Below are 17,114 nucleotides of genomic sequence, written 5' to 3'. Positions count from 1 at the left end.
GAGAGAGAGAGAGAGAGAGAGAGAGAGAGAGAGAGAGAGAGAGAGAGAGAGAGAGAGAGAGAGAGAGAGAGAGAGAGAGAGAGAGAGAGAGAGAGAGAGAGAGAGAGAGAGAGAGAGAGAGAGAGAGAGAGAGAGAGAGAGAGAGAGAGAGAGAGAGAGAGAGAGAGAGAGAGAGAGAGAGAGAGAGAGAGAGAGAGAGAGAGAGAGAGAGAGAGAGAGAGAGAGAGAGAGAGAGAGAGAGAGAGAGAGAGAGAGAGAGAGAGAGAGAGAGAGAGAGAGAGAGAGAGAGAGAGAGAGAGAGAGAGAGAGAGAGAGAGAGAGAGAGAGAGAGAGAGAGAGAGAGAGAGAGAGAGAGAGAGAGAGAGAGAGAGAGAGAGAGAGAGAGAGAGAGAGAGAGAGAGAGAGAGAGAGAGAGAGAGAGAGAGAGAGAGAGAGAGAGAGAGAGAGAGAGAGAGAGAGAGAGAGAGAGAGAGAGAGAGAGAGAGAGAGAGAGAGAGAGAGAGAAAAAGAGAGAGAGAGAGACAGAGAGAGAGAGAGAGAGAGAGAGAGAGAGAGAGAGAGAGAGAGAGAGAGAGAGCAGATCACTAGCGGGGCGGTAAAATCATGAATTGATGTTGACAGAATTCATTTCCTCTGTCAGACACAGTCGCTGCATTCAACAGGAAAACAAGAGAGAACATATTACATATTAACCCACATCAGTGAAATAACGTCGTTTTTTTTTGACGGAGCACAAGCATATGAATCCAAATATTGTTAAATGTTTGACAAGCCTTTCTTTCTCTATCAGGAGAGAGAAACATCTCACGATAAAGAGCGAGACAGATTAATCGTTGAGTTTAACGACCGCATCGCCTTACGATTCGCCTCACACGCGGGAGCATATTTTCTTTGAGGGCTGACCAGGATGAGTAACACGACATCGATCGTGCGTTGAGTCATTTGACAAATCCATATTTGATTCTGGGTGGAGAGAGAAAGAGATGGGGAGAGAGAGAGAGAGAAAGAGAGAGGAGGAGACACGCGCGCTGTCTTCTTGTCTCTTGTGAGGATTTTCGCAAGACCTAAAGACGTATCGCCGCCGAAGCTCGCTTTCTTTCTCTCAAACGTAATAAGCGGCACCTGCTACGAGAGAAGAGGGAAAAATACAAAAAGAAAAGCCCGGGCGAAGTGCGCGATGGGAGGACGTCACGGATATCTCACCTGACATCGATTCTCTGCAACGTTTTTTCTCCGAGCGTTATCATTCCGAACGAAAACTTTTTTTTTTTGCCGCCTTAATTTTTAAACAAAATCTAAAATCCGTTAAAACTCAGTCGAGATGGTTTCGCGGCGGCGGTATGACATCAGCGTTGACCGGACGCGTTTTAGTCGAATATCGCTGCACTTTAACGCGTTTTGCGCGCGATTGATTTAAGGACAAATCGTGCAAAGGTGCCGCGCGCGTTTTACTTTGCTCCGCTGCGTTTTTTCTTCGTTTAAAGATATAATGCAGAACATCTAAGCAACAAGCGGCGCCATACGATGCGCACTTTCCCAAGGAACAACGCATCGTTATTGCGCGGCGTTTTTGGAGAAACCCTCAGCGCGTTCCCACACCAACCTTACTTTGAAAGGCTCTATGGCCGTCGCTGAGATCGAATCTGTTTTCGTTTACCTGTAAATACCGCGAAAAGTGCCTTTTTTTGGTCTCTTTCCCAACGACAAGGAAACATGGCTCGCTTTCCATGGCGGGTATTTTGGATAATTCAAGCGCTCGTGGATGTGACACTTTCGCAGGAAATCTACGCTCCTCATTCCATCAGGATTGAGGGGGACGTGACCCTGGGTGGCATTTTCCCCGTCCATGCCCGCGGGGTCTCCGGGGAACCGTGTGGAGATATCAAGAAGGAGAACGGGATACACCGGCTGGAGGCGATGCTTTATGCATTGGACCAGATCAACAGCGACGACGAGCTTTTGCCCAACATCACTTTAGGCGCTCGGGTTTTAGACACATGCTCGCGAGACACGTACGCGCTGGAGCAGTCGCTTACTTTCGTGCAGGCTCTCATTCAGAAAGACACGTCGGATGTGAGGTGCACGAACGGAGAGCCCCCGGTGTTCGTCAAACCCGAGAAGGTGGTCGGAGTCATAGGGGCTTCGGCGAGTTCGGTGTCCATCATGGTCGCAAATATACTGCGACTGTTCCAGGTAAGTCTGAGCTCAAGTGCCCGGCCGTAGCCTGTCACATGTGCTGGAATGAGTTCCTGCGTCACAGTTTCACGTCGTTTCACCCCGACGGATGATTTATGAGGACGCGTAATGCCTCAAAACGCACCGCGTAAAGACGGTTGTGTGTGCATTGGAAACGTTGCTTATGTTTTTGCAATCGGCGGTGTGACATAAACAGGTTGTTAGCCACGATCAATGAATCGATGGAGCATGGCCTCGCACCTGCAGAGTGGCTTTCCTGCAGGGTTCACTTCTTTGTCTGTTTGATAGGATTGCCGGATGCATAAACAGTGTCATATTTGCACATTGCGTAGTGATAATAATAAATAATCCCCCCCCAAAAAAGCATTTGCTGTAATTGCTCCAAACAGGCTCGGCGTTACTGTAAAGCGGATAGGCTTGCTCATTCAAATAAATTTGTGAATTAAGATTCAGCTTTCTGGAGGCAGACTGAGCTGCATTGGGTTGTCCACCTAAGCTAGTTCAAGTCTGCATCGCAATAAATAGTTCATTTCGTTCCCTCCGTTCCCAAAACATTGGGAAATCACGGTCGGATTATCTCCAAAGCGTGCGTTTTGGCAGATGCAACGCGAGCTAAACATGTAGAAGATCTGAAAACATGATTTGGATTGTACGATCAAGCACAAACCCCCGGTAGTAATATAATTATCAGAACCAATCCTTGTAGGGGCGTGAATTAACTAGTTGCGGTAACCAAAAAACGCGAGTGCATCCAAATGTAGCATGTGAAGAGATAATTGTATCCCTCCCCTTGGTTCTGAAGTGTGCGATGAGTGATACAGCAATTAAAAGAGTAACAGTCTATACAGTTGCTGTAATGATGCGGGAGGATTATTCAGCCTTATCTACGTTCTGCATCGGAGATAAACACAGCTAATGACATCCCACCGGTCTGCCAGGATGATTCAAACCTCATTCTTCTCCAGAAATTTTCTAGCTCTGTTTACCGAGGTTCTCTTTCGGTCTCACAGGCAAGATCTCGAAGAGATGGCTCGGGTTCAGTGCCATCGATTACCACAGAAAATCATTTTCGATAAGCTTGGCCGCTCTAAGGCACTTACAACGGAAGGAAACGAGTCAACGCCAAAGATCGTACATCCCGCCACGACTAAAGCCAATAAACCTTTCAAATATTTGCGATTACAACATGAAAATGACTTCATTCGTTAACGTAGTACGATAGTTAACCAAAAACGAAACGTTGGCATTTTCACCAAACCAGTTCCTGCTCAAACATTTGACACCAATGAACAATTTAAAGGCCTAAACGGTTTAACAAAATGGAAAACCGACGGCAAACATCTGTCGAGTGCTTTATTGTGAGTTTACATGAAATATTCACAACCGTATTCAGTTTTGACAAAAACCGCTCTGCGCGCTACAATACGTAGACATAGATTAAATGGCGTTGTTGAATTAATGCTTTTACAGTAGCTGCAAGCGCTCGCGTGCGAAGCTGCAATGTTCATGTGACTTTTCTCCAGCTTCCTACCACACAGCTAATAGCTAGAGCAGACCTCGAGGAGCTCTTCTAAGAGCTTGACTTTTTGCCCTACATGGGCTATTTAGAACATATTTCCGAAATACAGCCGTACACATGGGATGTAACGCCAGTCTGCCTGTGTCACGGACTCTCGGCCGCGAGCATTAAGAAACAAATTTAAAGCCCATGCTGTGCCCCGCTAGCCACCTGCATCCTATCAGAAAACTGTTTGCTTATTTCCCTATGGCCTCTCGCTTGCTCCGAGTCTCTCACTGTTTTTATATGCTCCAGGGCTGGGATTTCACAAAGCATCCCCGACGGCCACGAGCTCTTTCCGAACGCGATGAGAGCCGCGGTGATGAGAGCTGATGCGAGGAGGGCGATGCTCTCTGACACAATTCATGAGGCGTACAAGCGGCTTTTACATTCTCCACCTCAACACATTTTGAGTCAAAACGCTTGTGACGCCACAGGCCCCGAATTTCATTCAGTTGTGGCAGAGCTTGTGATATGTCGTTACTCTGTTTGTATTTTAGAGAGGAAGTGATGGGAAGTAAAGAGCAGGGCATGGCCTGCAATTGTACTTCAAGTCGAAGGTGTCTGCGTTTAACGTAAAAAGGAATATTGACAATATTTAATTTCCGTAATGCATCGTACTGGTCTTATTTGGTGGCGGCATGGTGCATCTAAGAATGAAAAAGGTTAATATTAATTATAATAGAGATAAGATGCTTTACGTTCAATGTTCAAAGATGCAATTATATTAAGACAAATTATACAATAAAGCTTACATTGTAAGGTGTAACTTTGTAAGTCAGATTTACTAGAAACTAAATTGCAATAGTGAGATTAAATGATGTTGCTGTAAAGTGTTATTGTTAGATAAAAGGTCAAAAATTGTGTAATAGCATCTTTAAACTTTGAACGTGGCGTCTTAGCATCACATTTTGATATGTGAAAGACATTTAAATTCAAATTGCGATATATATAAGGTAACATTTTGAGATACTGTATTAATTAAAATTTTTTTTAATGGCATCAAATGTGAAGTATAGTTGCATTGTGAGATAAAAAATGCTTTGAAAGCGTTAATGTGAATCAAAATTCAATTGTGAGATTTCAACCTAAATTGTGAGTTATAAAGTTGAGTTCTGTAATATGAAGCCATTATTCTAAAAAAAGCTAAACTACAGTCGCAATCGAAAAAGTCACATTGTGGGTTAAAACTGTAATGGCATCTACGAGCGTGGAATGAGAAGCATCTTCCGTCAAATTATGAGCTAAAGTTTTCCAAGACGTAAAATGAAATCGATATAAAGTCGAATATACTAGAAACAAAACCGCTGTTGCGAGATACGTTCGCATTGTTAGGTATAAAGTTACATTTAAATTGTGAAATATAAAAGCTAGAGAAAAAGTGACATTTGCAATAGTAATCTACAAAGTTACAATTTACATGACAATGTACCAAATAGTTTTTTTTATTTTCTTTGCCAGCACCACCGTTTTTTGCTTTGTTGAGCTGTTTGACCCTATAAACATCACTGACGTCATTTCAGTTCGTTCTTCACTTCCGTTTGAAGTATATCGGGGGCCATTAAGCAGTAACATAGTATTAAAAGTAATATTTCTATAGTATCTATACCAATAATGCTAAAGAATACTAAATACCTCACGTTACAAAAGCAAAATGGGTTGATGTTGACGTGAATACTACGTGCATATCTGAAACCCAAAGCAGTGTAATTTCGATCGATTAAATACAGCAACATCTGTGTTTTGTCATTGAAACGGGACGCTTCTTGTCATAATGATTCTCCATAGTCTGTAAGTGACTATTGATTTCAGACTTGACGTTGGTTCTCTGGCCCAGAGCCTCCGCTGCCTTGGGCTCTAGTAAATACAGTATATGTTTGCTATCACTCACTCATAGGCCACCAACATGAAAGTGACAACAGCCAGAGTGACAGAAGTCTAAAAATATCAGAGCTGTGGGACTCATTTCTCACAGAAGCCATAACCTACAAACCCAGGAATTCTTCAGCACAGATTTTTTTTTATCTAGTCAGTGAGAAGCAGGCATTAAAATCCTAGCGTTACACCATCCGTAACAACTCGGTGACGATGCGAATACCTTGTACATAAATATGGCGCTCAACTAGTACCATTGGACACCATCGAGGCATCTCCACCGTAAAAAAGATATTTTTTCCTATTTTTCTGAAAGGAGCTCTTATTGCTTTAGATGATCAACAGATACCAAAGCAGGAGTTTAGGCCACCCACCTATCTTTTTAGGACAACAGTGCCAGAGGAGGCAGGGCCTGGCATGGCGGTGCGCGCTGATGGAAGATTCAGCCCACCTGGAGGTCATTCTGCTCTGATAACCTCTTCGCTCTCCTCTTTTTATCAGCCGTCTCCATCCTTTGGCTTCCGATTGGCTACTCCTCCCTTCGGGGCTGGCTTCTTTTCAGCGTGAGAAATCCCAGCCTATTTATCAATATTGGCTGCGTTCGTGCGGCTGAGACCGCCAGAAACCTGACTGCAGCCGTGCCAGATTGCAACTTTTTGTTATGTAACGCTAAATTTGGTCTATTGGAAAATTTATTTCAAAAGGGTCCTTTTAATAATTCAGGAAAATGAGTTTGATAAATGATACTGATAGTTAATATTATGTTGGCTGAAGTTGGGGACGGAAATGTGTGTCCAAACGATCTTTTATTCTCATTTCGGAAACAAAATAACGGATTCGATCATACAGATAGTTCATTTGCGTTCAAACAAGCGAAAAAGAAAACATAGGTCAGCCATACTAAAAACAGGATAACATAAAAAAGGGGGTTTTGAAAATAAACTTCAAATATAGTTCTCTGTCCCTCTCTTTGTATATTCTATAATATTCTAAAAACGATTCAATAAAAAACAATAGGACTTTTTTTATTTGACTAGATTTTTATAAATCTTTATGACTGGCTTTCTACTAAGAACCAAGTATCGCAGGCACTATACATTTCCTGGTTTTCATCTAAAGCTGATTTGAATTTATTTCTTTTGGATCATTAGATATGACACGGTGGCTTTGAAGCGGGTCTGAAACCCAGGAGGTATCTTCACACACAAACAAGTACCGATTCCATTCATGTTGGAAAATCGTGACGCAATTCATTTCGTCTACACGTCCCGCGAGGCAGGTGTAGCCCATTTAAAAGCTGCATCTCATCAGCCAGTCCGCTAATCTTAATTCCGAACTTCATAATCACATTAGTTTGCTATATTGCCAGTTGAGGATGAGCTTTAAGTTACTCCCAGTGCTGTCTCTTATCTCCTGTTCAACGCCTGTCTGTGAAGTTGCTCAGCATGGAGCCTGGAAAAATCCTCGGTTGATGTCATAAAGCACGTCTGCCATTGGCTCGTCTCGGAGCTCGTTAAACGAGAGAGTCCCGCTGGGCGAGCTGCCATAAATCATTATGAGCGCGGATCTTTTTTCTCATTTAGGAAGCGTCAATGATATACATACTAGTAATTAATGAAATAATTTCTTCTCTCCAATCAATAGATACTTCAGCTCCCTGCAGACTTCGTTGACATTTATCACATCGAGTGCGACTGATTAATTTGTATTGCCATTACCTCAACATGAGAAGGAATAATTTGTTGGAATGATCTATCGCTCTCACATCAGAAGACTATAGAATACTAACCAAAAGTACTCCGGTGATGGTTATCCAGCAGAGATCACTTCAGATTGTCGCAGGCAGGTTAGCTCTTGTCAATAAATTGTTCTTTGCTTTACTGTGAGGTTACTGTCGATTTTCGAGTGTGACATTAATGTAGGGGGATTTTGCTCTGAGTGTGACATTGAAATCTTTTAGCATGTGTGAAGTGAGGATGTAGTGCTTTCACTAGTGTGAGTGGCTTTTCAGACTTGCGTTACTGCAGGAAACAATTCTACTTTTTCATCCGTAGACTGTGTTTGAAGCTGTATGGTCCAGTGTTTGCATAACATAATGTAGTTTACATTTCTTGAAACATGTTCGAGTGTTTAAGCAACGGTCACTGTAGTCCAAATATCATGCTTTATTAACTCCGGTGAAGTTGTGTAGTCCACAGTTGTTAAATGAACTTGCCTAGTAAGCTTGTTTTTGTTGATAGTCCACTTTAGACATTCTGCTAACTGTAACTAACTTTGTTACTACATGCATTGCCAACTCATTCTCATTCATTTGCAGCTACATGTCTACTAACTCTCAGAGTAGACCATTAGGGTAGGTTAAGGGTTAGTAGAATAAGTTGACATACAGGTAAGAATTGGGTGAGCAATTGGCTCAGTCAGTTGTTTTATCAGTAGAGGGTTGTGTAGCCCCAACAGGGCCTTCGTGTTCTAGCAAACAAGAATGGCAGGTCTCTCAGACTTATTTCATAGAGAGCATCGGGGATTTGCTGAAGTAGAGACCTCCAAATCATCCCCTAACCATGTCTTTTCAGTTTGGATTAAAACATGCAGCAAAAACATTTCCGAGATAAAGATTTCAAGGCAGGTGCAAAGCGGAAGGAGGCTGTTACTGTGTCGCACACTTTTATGATTTCTACAGCTTTAAAAATTAAAGTTCTTTGCTGCCATCCATGAGGAACTTGTAACATCCATTCCACAAGCTCTTCATAGAGCAAAATGGTTCCTCAAGCTATGAAAAGTGCTATTTTAAAATTGGTTCCAAAAATGGTTCTTATATGACATTGCTACAAATATCCTTTATTTTTTAAGAGAGTATGAGACATATTTATTATTTAGAGGGCGGTAGTAATTACAGAAAAGGAACATGAGGAACTGGAGTGAAACCAAGCTGATCAGTCGGCCAATCACTCGAGGGACTTTCTTGGATCAGCAAGTTTTATTTGACTTGTATACAACCTTGTCAGCTAGTGGAAGTAGGCGTCTTTGAGAGTTACCCGTCTGTGCAGCGGCAAAGATTCACTTCAAGGCACGCTTGGGGGGAAACGTCTTGCATGGTTTCCCATAAGCTGTTTGCTGCCAATGTCTACTGACCAGAAATGACGGGAAAATATCTGTAACATAGCCATTTTGTTCAGATGTAACAGCTTAGCTGGCTTTTACAGCAGTCCTATGATTTGATTTACGTTAATTCACGATCATTTTTCTCTCAGAAATGTGCATTTAATGTCGACCACTAGAGCCTTTCTAAACCTTTGTGGCTACTTTACGGTAAACGTAACACCGTACCTGCTGCTTCTTTTCTTCTAGTAAAGGAAACCTCGACTCTCTGACAGATGAGCTGAAGTTTAATTACGGTGCAGGATGATCCGTTTTGGCAGAAGGGATGTGAGGGTTGGCTGCAGCTTTTAGAGGGTTCTAATTATGTCCCACATTCAGATCAAACGGTAATTAATTTAGCCCTGTCAAAACCGAAAAGACAATTATAAACAAATGGATTACCCGTCACAAAGACAGCTATGCACAGAATAGCTAAAACATCTCAACTTCTTCACAGAACAAGCACCGAGCCAAGGTTTTGTGAATAAGACGGCATATCTCACCTCATAAACATTTAATTATTTATTTACCTTCACTACTGAAACCATACTGGGGGCATATTCTCATAAATAACATCTTTATATATATATATATATATATATATATATACAAAAACCACAAAATAAACTTTTATATCCAGTCTCAATCTAATCCAAATATCATAAAATGCAGATTGTTTGGGGGCTCTTGAACTCGTATATAACATGCTATACGTTTTTCAGCGACAGTTTAACGTCTCAGTTTTGCTATTGTAAATTAGACTAATATGGCATCTTGTTTATTGGCATCGTCTGACAAATTCATCAGTTGTCGTCACCGAGGCTTTCGGTTGGACCGGATTTTCGCGGTGAGACTGATGTTATATGACTTGATGGCGCCTCACTTCTCCAAACATTATCTTAAAGAATTACCCAATGTCCTCTTTTATCACTGAAGCATTGTAAATAGGACAGCTCACCATTTTATACCATGTCTAGAACCGGAAGGGGGTTGTGATTGCGCCTTTATTTTTGCATCTACCGTCAATAAAATACCAGATATGTCATTTCCTTTGAAGGAAAATAGCATGAAGCGAGCATTTTGCTTTACTGAATAATCAGCTTATGGTTTGAGAAGCTCTTTGTGGCAATTTCTATTCAACCCAAGACAAATCTTTAAGGTTAACAACAGACTTGAGCTAAGGACTAATTCAGCTTTACAGCCCCACAGGAAATATGGTGAAAAGTTTTCAGCTGGCACCATTCAAAGCAGGATGTTTAACTGGGCTTAAAGGGGATAATTTGATTTACATTCTTTAATTCTAATAGACTGTAACATATTTCCTTTTGTATTATTGGATTTTTCAGAGTGCTCTTGGGTCTAGTGTTCCGGAAGTATTGAGATTTATTTTTAAATCTTCTCATTGATCTTATTAACTCTTCAAGATAATGATGTAGGTTCAATAATTCGTACTGTACATTTAGACCCCTCTTAAATTGATAATGGACTATATGGAAAAGTTTGGAAGTTTTGACATATTTGGAAGTGATGGATATATACTTTATTTAGAAAGTCCAGTTTAGAGTTAGTTGGCTACATGTCAACTAACTCCCAGTAGACTATTAGGATACTGTATTAGTACTTATAGTCAGCAGACTATCAAAACGTGTTGCCAAACAAATTTTTGTATGACCTGGATAAAAACTGACCTCAAAAATACAGAGTTTAACAGAAACCTAAAACCTTTTTTTTTTTGCAGAGCTACCAGTGCTGACATGATTCTGTGGCAATATGTGTGAAATCTGTCTTGTCTCATATACCTGACTGACAGCTAGAGAAAAAAAAATAGATTTCAGAGCTAAAAAGACAGTGAAGGGAAATATGAGTGGGATCGAAGAGCCCCTCATTTGTTTGTCACTGTTAATGTTATGCCGTAGAAGGTGCCACATTAGATTCATTGGAGAATTGCTGGAGGAATGCTTTCTTGATATTTTGCAAAGTGGAGCAAACAAAAAATAGACTTTTTGGTTTCGTTATAAACTTAGTAAGCTGTGTCCTGCCTACATAGGCACAACCTAACTCAAAATAACTCTCATAAGTGGTCACTTTGGGTTCACACTACAGAGAAATCAACTGTTTGTGCCCTGACAAATTACAAGTAGTGTTTGTCACGTTAAGCATTTAATTTTAGCAGAATTTGGTGTTAGCTTGTTGCTAAGCTAACAAGCGTGATACTCTGATAAGCATATACACACACAGCGATAATTATCCAACTTTGATTTTTGTCATGTCGCAATGCATTATGGGTTTGCTTTGCACTCAATGCATACATGCTACATAGAAAACGGATAATATCCTGGCAGAAAATTACTTGTACTTTATTATTTTTTCCATTTTGTTTACCGACATTTCTTGAAGCAGCAAATCACTGTATTACACAGTACGTTGCGCCATACTTTCTCAACATTTGGCCAAAATGACGCACCTTTAAGTCAGGAGTGTTCCTGTGATGCGTAAAATGCAGCCTATGTTTGAAGAGCATTTTTCTACACCAGATATTATTGTGCCCATACAAAGAAAGGAAAAGTGAAAAACCACTTCCTTTTTGCCAGTATGTGTTTAAAACTCCCGAAAATAGGCTTGGAAATGTTTTGATAAAAAAAAAAGTGTTGCGTGACCTGCGGAAGAACTATACTTAAAACTTCAATTTTCTTCTAGGAGTCACAGTCTGAGAAGTCTACCGTTAGGATTCCAGTGAATTGGAATAATAGGCATGGCAGTTTCAGGTCACTTGCTAAATAACAGTCTCCCGCTTTCCCCTCCGCAACCGCTGCGTCTATCCATCCCACCCGTCTTCCATCCATATCCACAAACTATTACTCCGTCTACAACCTAATCTGCAGCAGCACCTTGTCTGAAACAATCGACATTATCGTTTGTTCCTCACCGTTGGCTCGGTAGGTTGGTGTTATACAGTCTCTAGCGTAGCCCAGGGTGGCAGTTTCGTTGGCGAAGAGTGAACGGTACTCTTGTCTGACATATATGTCCAAAGGCGAAGAAGCCAAGTGGAAAGTTGGGATGTGAGAGGCCGAGCTTGCTGTACCAGCGGACGAGAGCGGCGCTCTAGGTGTTCTTGGATTTGGGTTGTCCAGTTAAAATGTGTAATCTGAATGGGCACCCTGCGTTGGCAGTGCGGCAGAGTTCTGGAGAACATCGTGGTCTGTCCAAACAGACCCTGGAGGGTCAACATAGCATGTCTCTTGCATTTCACTTGTAATTTTTCACAGCATATTGTGACGCTCACTCCAACCAACCTTTGAGGAGAGATTTTGAAGGCAATGAATGAACCTAAAAAAACATGCCAATAAAAGAAAATGTGCCTTGAAGTCAATATGAAACAGCTTTCACAAAAGATTGGGCTGCTAAAAAAGGTACAAAGGCTGTCACCGTGGCAGCACTCTTTTAAAAGGTACATCTTTGTGCCTTATTTAAAACGTGATGTTAAGAGCGTTAGTTAGCATATTAGAACTAGCAAAATATTAGCAACGTAAGTAGCTAAATGGCACATGTTAGTACCTTTTTAAAAGAGTATTGCCTCTTTCTGAGTGTAACAGGAAATTTGTTTGGATTGTTTGGATGATTAGCTTTAGCAGTTAGCGTAAATGTCATATCTACACCTTTTCTGTTTCTCCACTAACAGACATTCAAAAGTTTGATTTTTGTTTTTTGGTCAGTGTTTTAAATATTCTAAAATATTGTTAATTACGTTGAAGTAGATGTATCATTAGGAATTAGAATTTGTTTACTGTGATGACATGTAATGCTATTCATACTAATATTAAGGTCACTTCACCTAAAAATTTGTTTCAGAGGTGGTGTAATGTGTTTGTTATAATGAGCACTGGGACATGATTAAAGGAAGTAATTGGTATTATTTTTAATTCCATGCTGAGTTTAAATATGCTATATGGTTTTATCATGTTGCACTGACTCGTTTGTACAGGGCTTGTCTGCATTATTTAAGGCAGACTGGTTCAAATAGCCTCTTGTCAGTAGTTATAACCATTAAGACTTGATGCTAGCGGCTGAAATTAAGACCTCATGGACTCACTAACCCATGTTAAAATGGGTCACATTTAAATACAATTAAAATGGAATTTTATTAGTGTCCGTAGTAGCTTATTAGCATCTGTCGCTAACACACCAGGTTTTTTTTTCACATGCATGTATCTGCATCGAACCCCACCGAAGTCCCGCTGATTGACAAACTCAGTCCTCTTGAATACTGCAGCTCTGGTGGTGAAAGCGGCTAAGTGGCAAGTGATTTTTCCCCAAGTACTGTTTGCCTATATGAATACAACAGTTGACCGAGCTGCCACTTAGCGTTAGCCCTCTCGACCTGTGCTTGAGAAATGAAGCCTCGTAAGAAGAGGCTGCCATTTCCTCTCCTCGGCGTTTGCTGAGAGAACAGTTCCGGCCGCTCATCTTGACCCGGCCTGATCGGGATGCTTGACCGGGCGTGTGATTGCTCGGGGTCCTGGGGAGTTCGTCAGGGGCTAATGATGAGGGTTCATGAAATCATCTACATTACGTCGGGGCATATCGAGAGCTGCAGGCAGAGTCTAATGACCAGCGGTCCAGATAGGAACTGCAGTGATGGGAATCACTCGCTCAATTTGGAGCAAATTCTGGAGAGCGCTGAATCATAGATTATGTACAGCTACATGAACAGCCAGTGGAGCCTTCGAATTTTGGAGGAAATCTGGCTGAGATTGGAAGTCATTCTTCACTAAGAATGAATTGTTTTAGCGCCTGATTCACAAACACGACTACAACAGACTCAACCCATGACGTGTCTCTCTGCAACAGCTTGAGTCTGTCCACACTGACAATGTCGAACGTGTTGACTTCAGAAACAGTAAAATCACTGAATAACTACAGTATTTCTCCAACTTTATCAATGGAAATCAATTAGAGGGAATGAATTAGTACGTCATACCCACAATTTGTTTTTAATGTAGTATCACAAATCCACGATTTACTAAAAGAAGGGAACAAATCGGTACAACGTGGCTACGATCTACTGAAAAGAGCGAAGAAATCAGTACAACGCGGCCACGATCTACTAAAGCGAGGGAAATAATTAGTACAGCGTGACTACGGTTTACTATAACGAGAAAGTGGCCATGATTTACATAAATGAGGGAACAGCTACTACAACATGGCTATTATTTAATAAAGTGAGTTAATAAATCAGTACAACGTAATCACAATTTACTAAAGACAAAGTGGCGTGGCTATAGTTTACGAAAATGTGAACAAATGAATACAAAGCGGCTACGATTTATTACAACAAAGGAATGAATTAATACGATGTGACCGTGATTTGTGTTAAAGTTGGAATGATTTGGTACAACATTGCTACGATTTACTAAAACGGGAACAAATTAGTAAAAAAGTGGCTACTATTTACCAAAACTATATAACGAATTAATACAACGTAGCCACTATTTACTATTTCAATTAGTACAACATGGCCACAAAGTAATAGATTAGTACAAAGTGGCTAACAAAAGCCCACTATAAACAAGGGAACAAATTCTGACCATAATAACTATATTTTTGTCTGCATGTCTCTGCTACATTATCACGGTTGGCCTTTAAAGTAACGCTCAAAACATATTGAAATATAATAAATAAATCGATCACGTAATACTTCAATGAGAAAAAAGTGTTATTTCTAGATGCGGATGATAAAATGGCTGGAAGAACTAAAGGATTTCTCCTTTCACATACCACTGAGAAAAATGGCGCACGGAATTCAGAGCAACATGAGGTTGAGTAAATAATGACAGAATTTTCGTTTTTTTTTTTTTTCGGATGAACTATTCCTTTTAAAATCAATAATGCAATATGTTTGATGAAAAACACAATCTTCTCTCTTAATGAGACTACTCAGCGGAGTGAGGCATAAATTTCTCATTTTCGGAAAGTGAAATACTTGACAACCCAGTTCTGTGCTCAAGCATTTCAGCTGCGCTGTAAATCTGGTGCCCGAGACTGAGGATAATTGTGCTAGAACATGTTACCATGGTAATATTGTACCTAGGGTGGTGGAGGACTCTGTGCAGTGATTTGAAGTTGTGACAACATGGCATAGTTAATCGTAGTCAATGAGGGACATTATTTCTTTTAAATGTAAAGTGGATTTCAAACGCGCACCTGGGTTTTCATTTCACTGCGGCGTTATTGTTGCAAAAACACCATGTTGGTTCGTATTTAGGCGATTGCTTCTGACAGTCCATTTGTGCTAGCTTTTGCTGTGTTTTTTAGAATCAGTAAGGGGTCTAGAAATTCTAGACAGACAAATTGGCACCACACTGCCATGCGGTGCGAAGCGTTAACCCTTGTGTTATGCTGAAAATCGTCCTTTAATTCATTTGATGTTCCCTGTAATAACCTTCTTTAGCTCCGATTACGCAATTTTATCACCAAATCTTGTCATTTTGTATTTTTATAATCAGCACAGGTTTTAAAGTGATTTTTTTTTGGTACGCTGTTCATTTTTCACTGGGAATGCCAATGCAAAAATATTAATCAGCATTTTCTAGAAAAGAAAATACATTTCTCTTTGGGTCAAAATGACCATAACACAACACGAGAATGAAGTATTTCTATTTTTAACCCAACGTTTATTACAGTTGATTTTTATTTATAGCTCAGTCGTTTGAATTTGCACTTTTCTTCATAGCATTTCTTTTATAATTATTTATTTGTTTATATTTTCAAAGCTGACCGACATGAACCTCTCCTCGTCCTGGTCATGTTTTTGGGAAGCTTGTCACGCTTGGTTTACCTACAGGAAATGCATTACACGTCTCTCCTGTGTTTGTCCTGTCTATGTCCTTCACCTTCTCACTCAATTCTGTCTTCCACCGTCTGGCGCTTGTTTATACATGCTGACTTCGGGATGTGTCACCGTCCTCGTTCTGTAACATCCTGAAAGTTTCTCGTTCGTTTGCTTGCCTCTTTTCCCTTTCTTTGCCCCCGAGGGGGACGTTCAGAGTGTGTATTGATGCATGGGTGCTACAGAGGGCAGCACGTTTCTTGTCTGTTCTTCGTCACAGATCTTTGAGGAACCTGTTGTGCCCGAGGCGGCAAAACACCTCTAAAACTGTTTTAGAGAAAGAGTTCGCTCGGTTTTAAAGGTGATGTAATTTTGTTCAATTGTTAAAATCTCTCCTATTTCAGTTTAATGTTCAGAGACGACTATAAATAAGCCACGCGTAGGTTGACTTCCCTCAAAAGTGTAAATTATGTGGCACTTTCAAAATACTGATCTTTTCAGACAACAGCATCAGTGGCTGAACCGATGGTGTGAAGGCTTTCAATAGCAGTGTTGAGGAAACTTACTTTTCACTTTGTTTCTATTTTTACCACTTATTTATTAGTTTTGGCAAGCTGATTATGAGAATCACATTGATGATATATGTATATCTAGTTATCTAGCATTGATTGGATGAATTCTGACTGTGATGGAGCCCAGAGAACGTAGTTAGGATGTCCCTCCAATAATAGATAACTAGATACATTTCAGTAAGTTAATGTTGACGTTTTGACACAATGATGTCTGTTTTGGTCACTTTTCCAATTTCCAAGGTAATAATAATGCAATTTATGAAATACATTATTAAAGGTATAGTTTATCCAGCCAAAAAGGACAGTTGTGTCTAATTACTCAAGTTTTATCAAACAATGTATTTATTGCTTAAGCTACTTTTTGTAGCGTGGTTCATGTTTTAGACAGAAATGACTGTAAATGATGTGTCAAATGATGCCAAATTTGATGTGTGATTAATTAATTGCCACATAATGTAATTAATTAGATTAAAATAGATTTTTTTTTTTTTATGGCCTAGTCCCACAATGGTCTGGAATGTTCCAGAAGGCGGTAGAAGATTCCGGGATGTTACAGAAACTTCTAGAATGTTCCCATCCTTGCAATAAGGCGTTCTAAAACTGACCTGACTTAAATATTTACCAAAACATTGATGCTACATGAAAATAACTTTTTTTGTCAGATTGTGTAATTAGAAAGAATAAGTAACACACTGACCTGAGGATGGCATTTTGGATTAGAAAGACTTAGTATTTTTTCTTTGTAAATGAAACTAATCATTAGAGTACATCTTAAAGCTTAGGGGGGAGGGGAAATACGTTTTTTGTTGTTTTTTTAAAGAACAAAGGATTTTCTTTAAAAACGGCCATTGGGTTTGTTTATGATTGATCAGAATGTGAACGTTTTTATTCCATGTTAGAATTTCAAAACCTCACAGAAATCATCTCTAAGTGTATGCGATATTATAGG

At 40.2% G+C, this 17,114-nt stretch overlaps 1 protein-coding gene across 3 annotated transcripts in view; it reads left to right on the top strand.

Moving 5' to 3' along the window:
• Positions 1-924: 924 nt before the first annotated feature.
• LOC122334066 (metabotropic glutamate receptor 7) overlaps positions 925-17,114 on the top strand; it is a 152,855-nt gene continuing 136,665 nt past the window's right edge. The window contains exon 1 of one of the 3 annotated variants that reach the window (XM_043231981.1): positions 925-2,193. In XM_043231981.1, the coding sequence (XP_043087916.1) occupies positions 1,714-2,193 (480 nt within the window). In that variant the 5' untranslated portion in view covers positions 925-1,713. The remainder of the gene's footprint in view (positions 2,194-17,114) is intronic. The other 2 variants (XM_043231978.1, XM_043231980.1) reach the window with 2 other exon arrangements.

Source organism: Puntigrus tetrazona, unplaced genomic scaffold, assembly GCF_018831695.1.
Source record: "Puntigrus tetrazona isolate hp1 unplaced genomic scaffold, ASM1883169v1 S000000472, whole genome shotgun sequence".
Lineage (NCBI taxonomy): Eukaryota > Metazoa > Chordata > Actinopteri > Cypriniformes > Cyprinidae > Puntigrus > Puntigrus tetrazona.
Note: the sequence above shows the minus strand (reverse complement) of the source record. Positions and strands in the feature narration are given on the sequence as shown.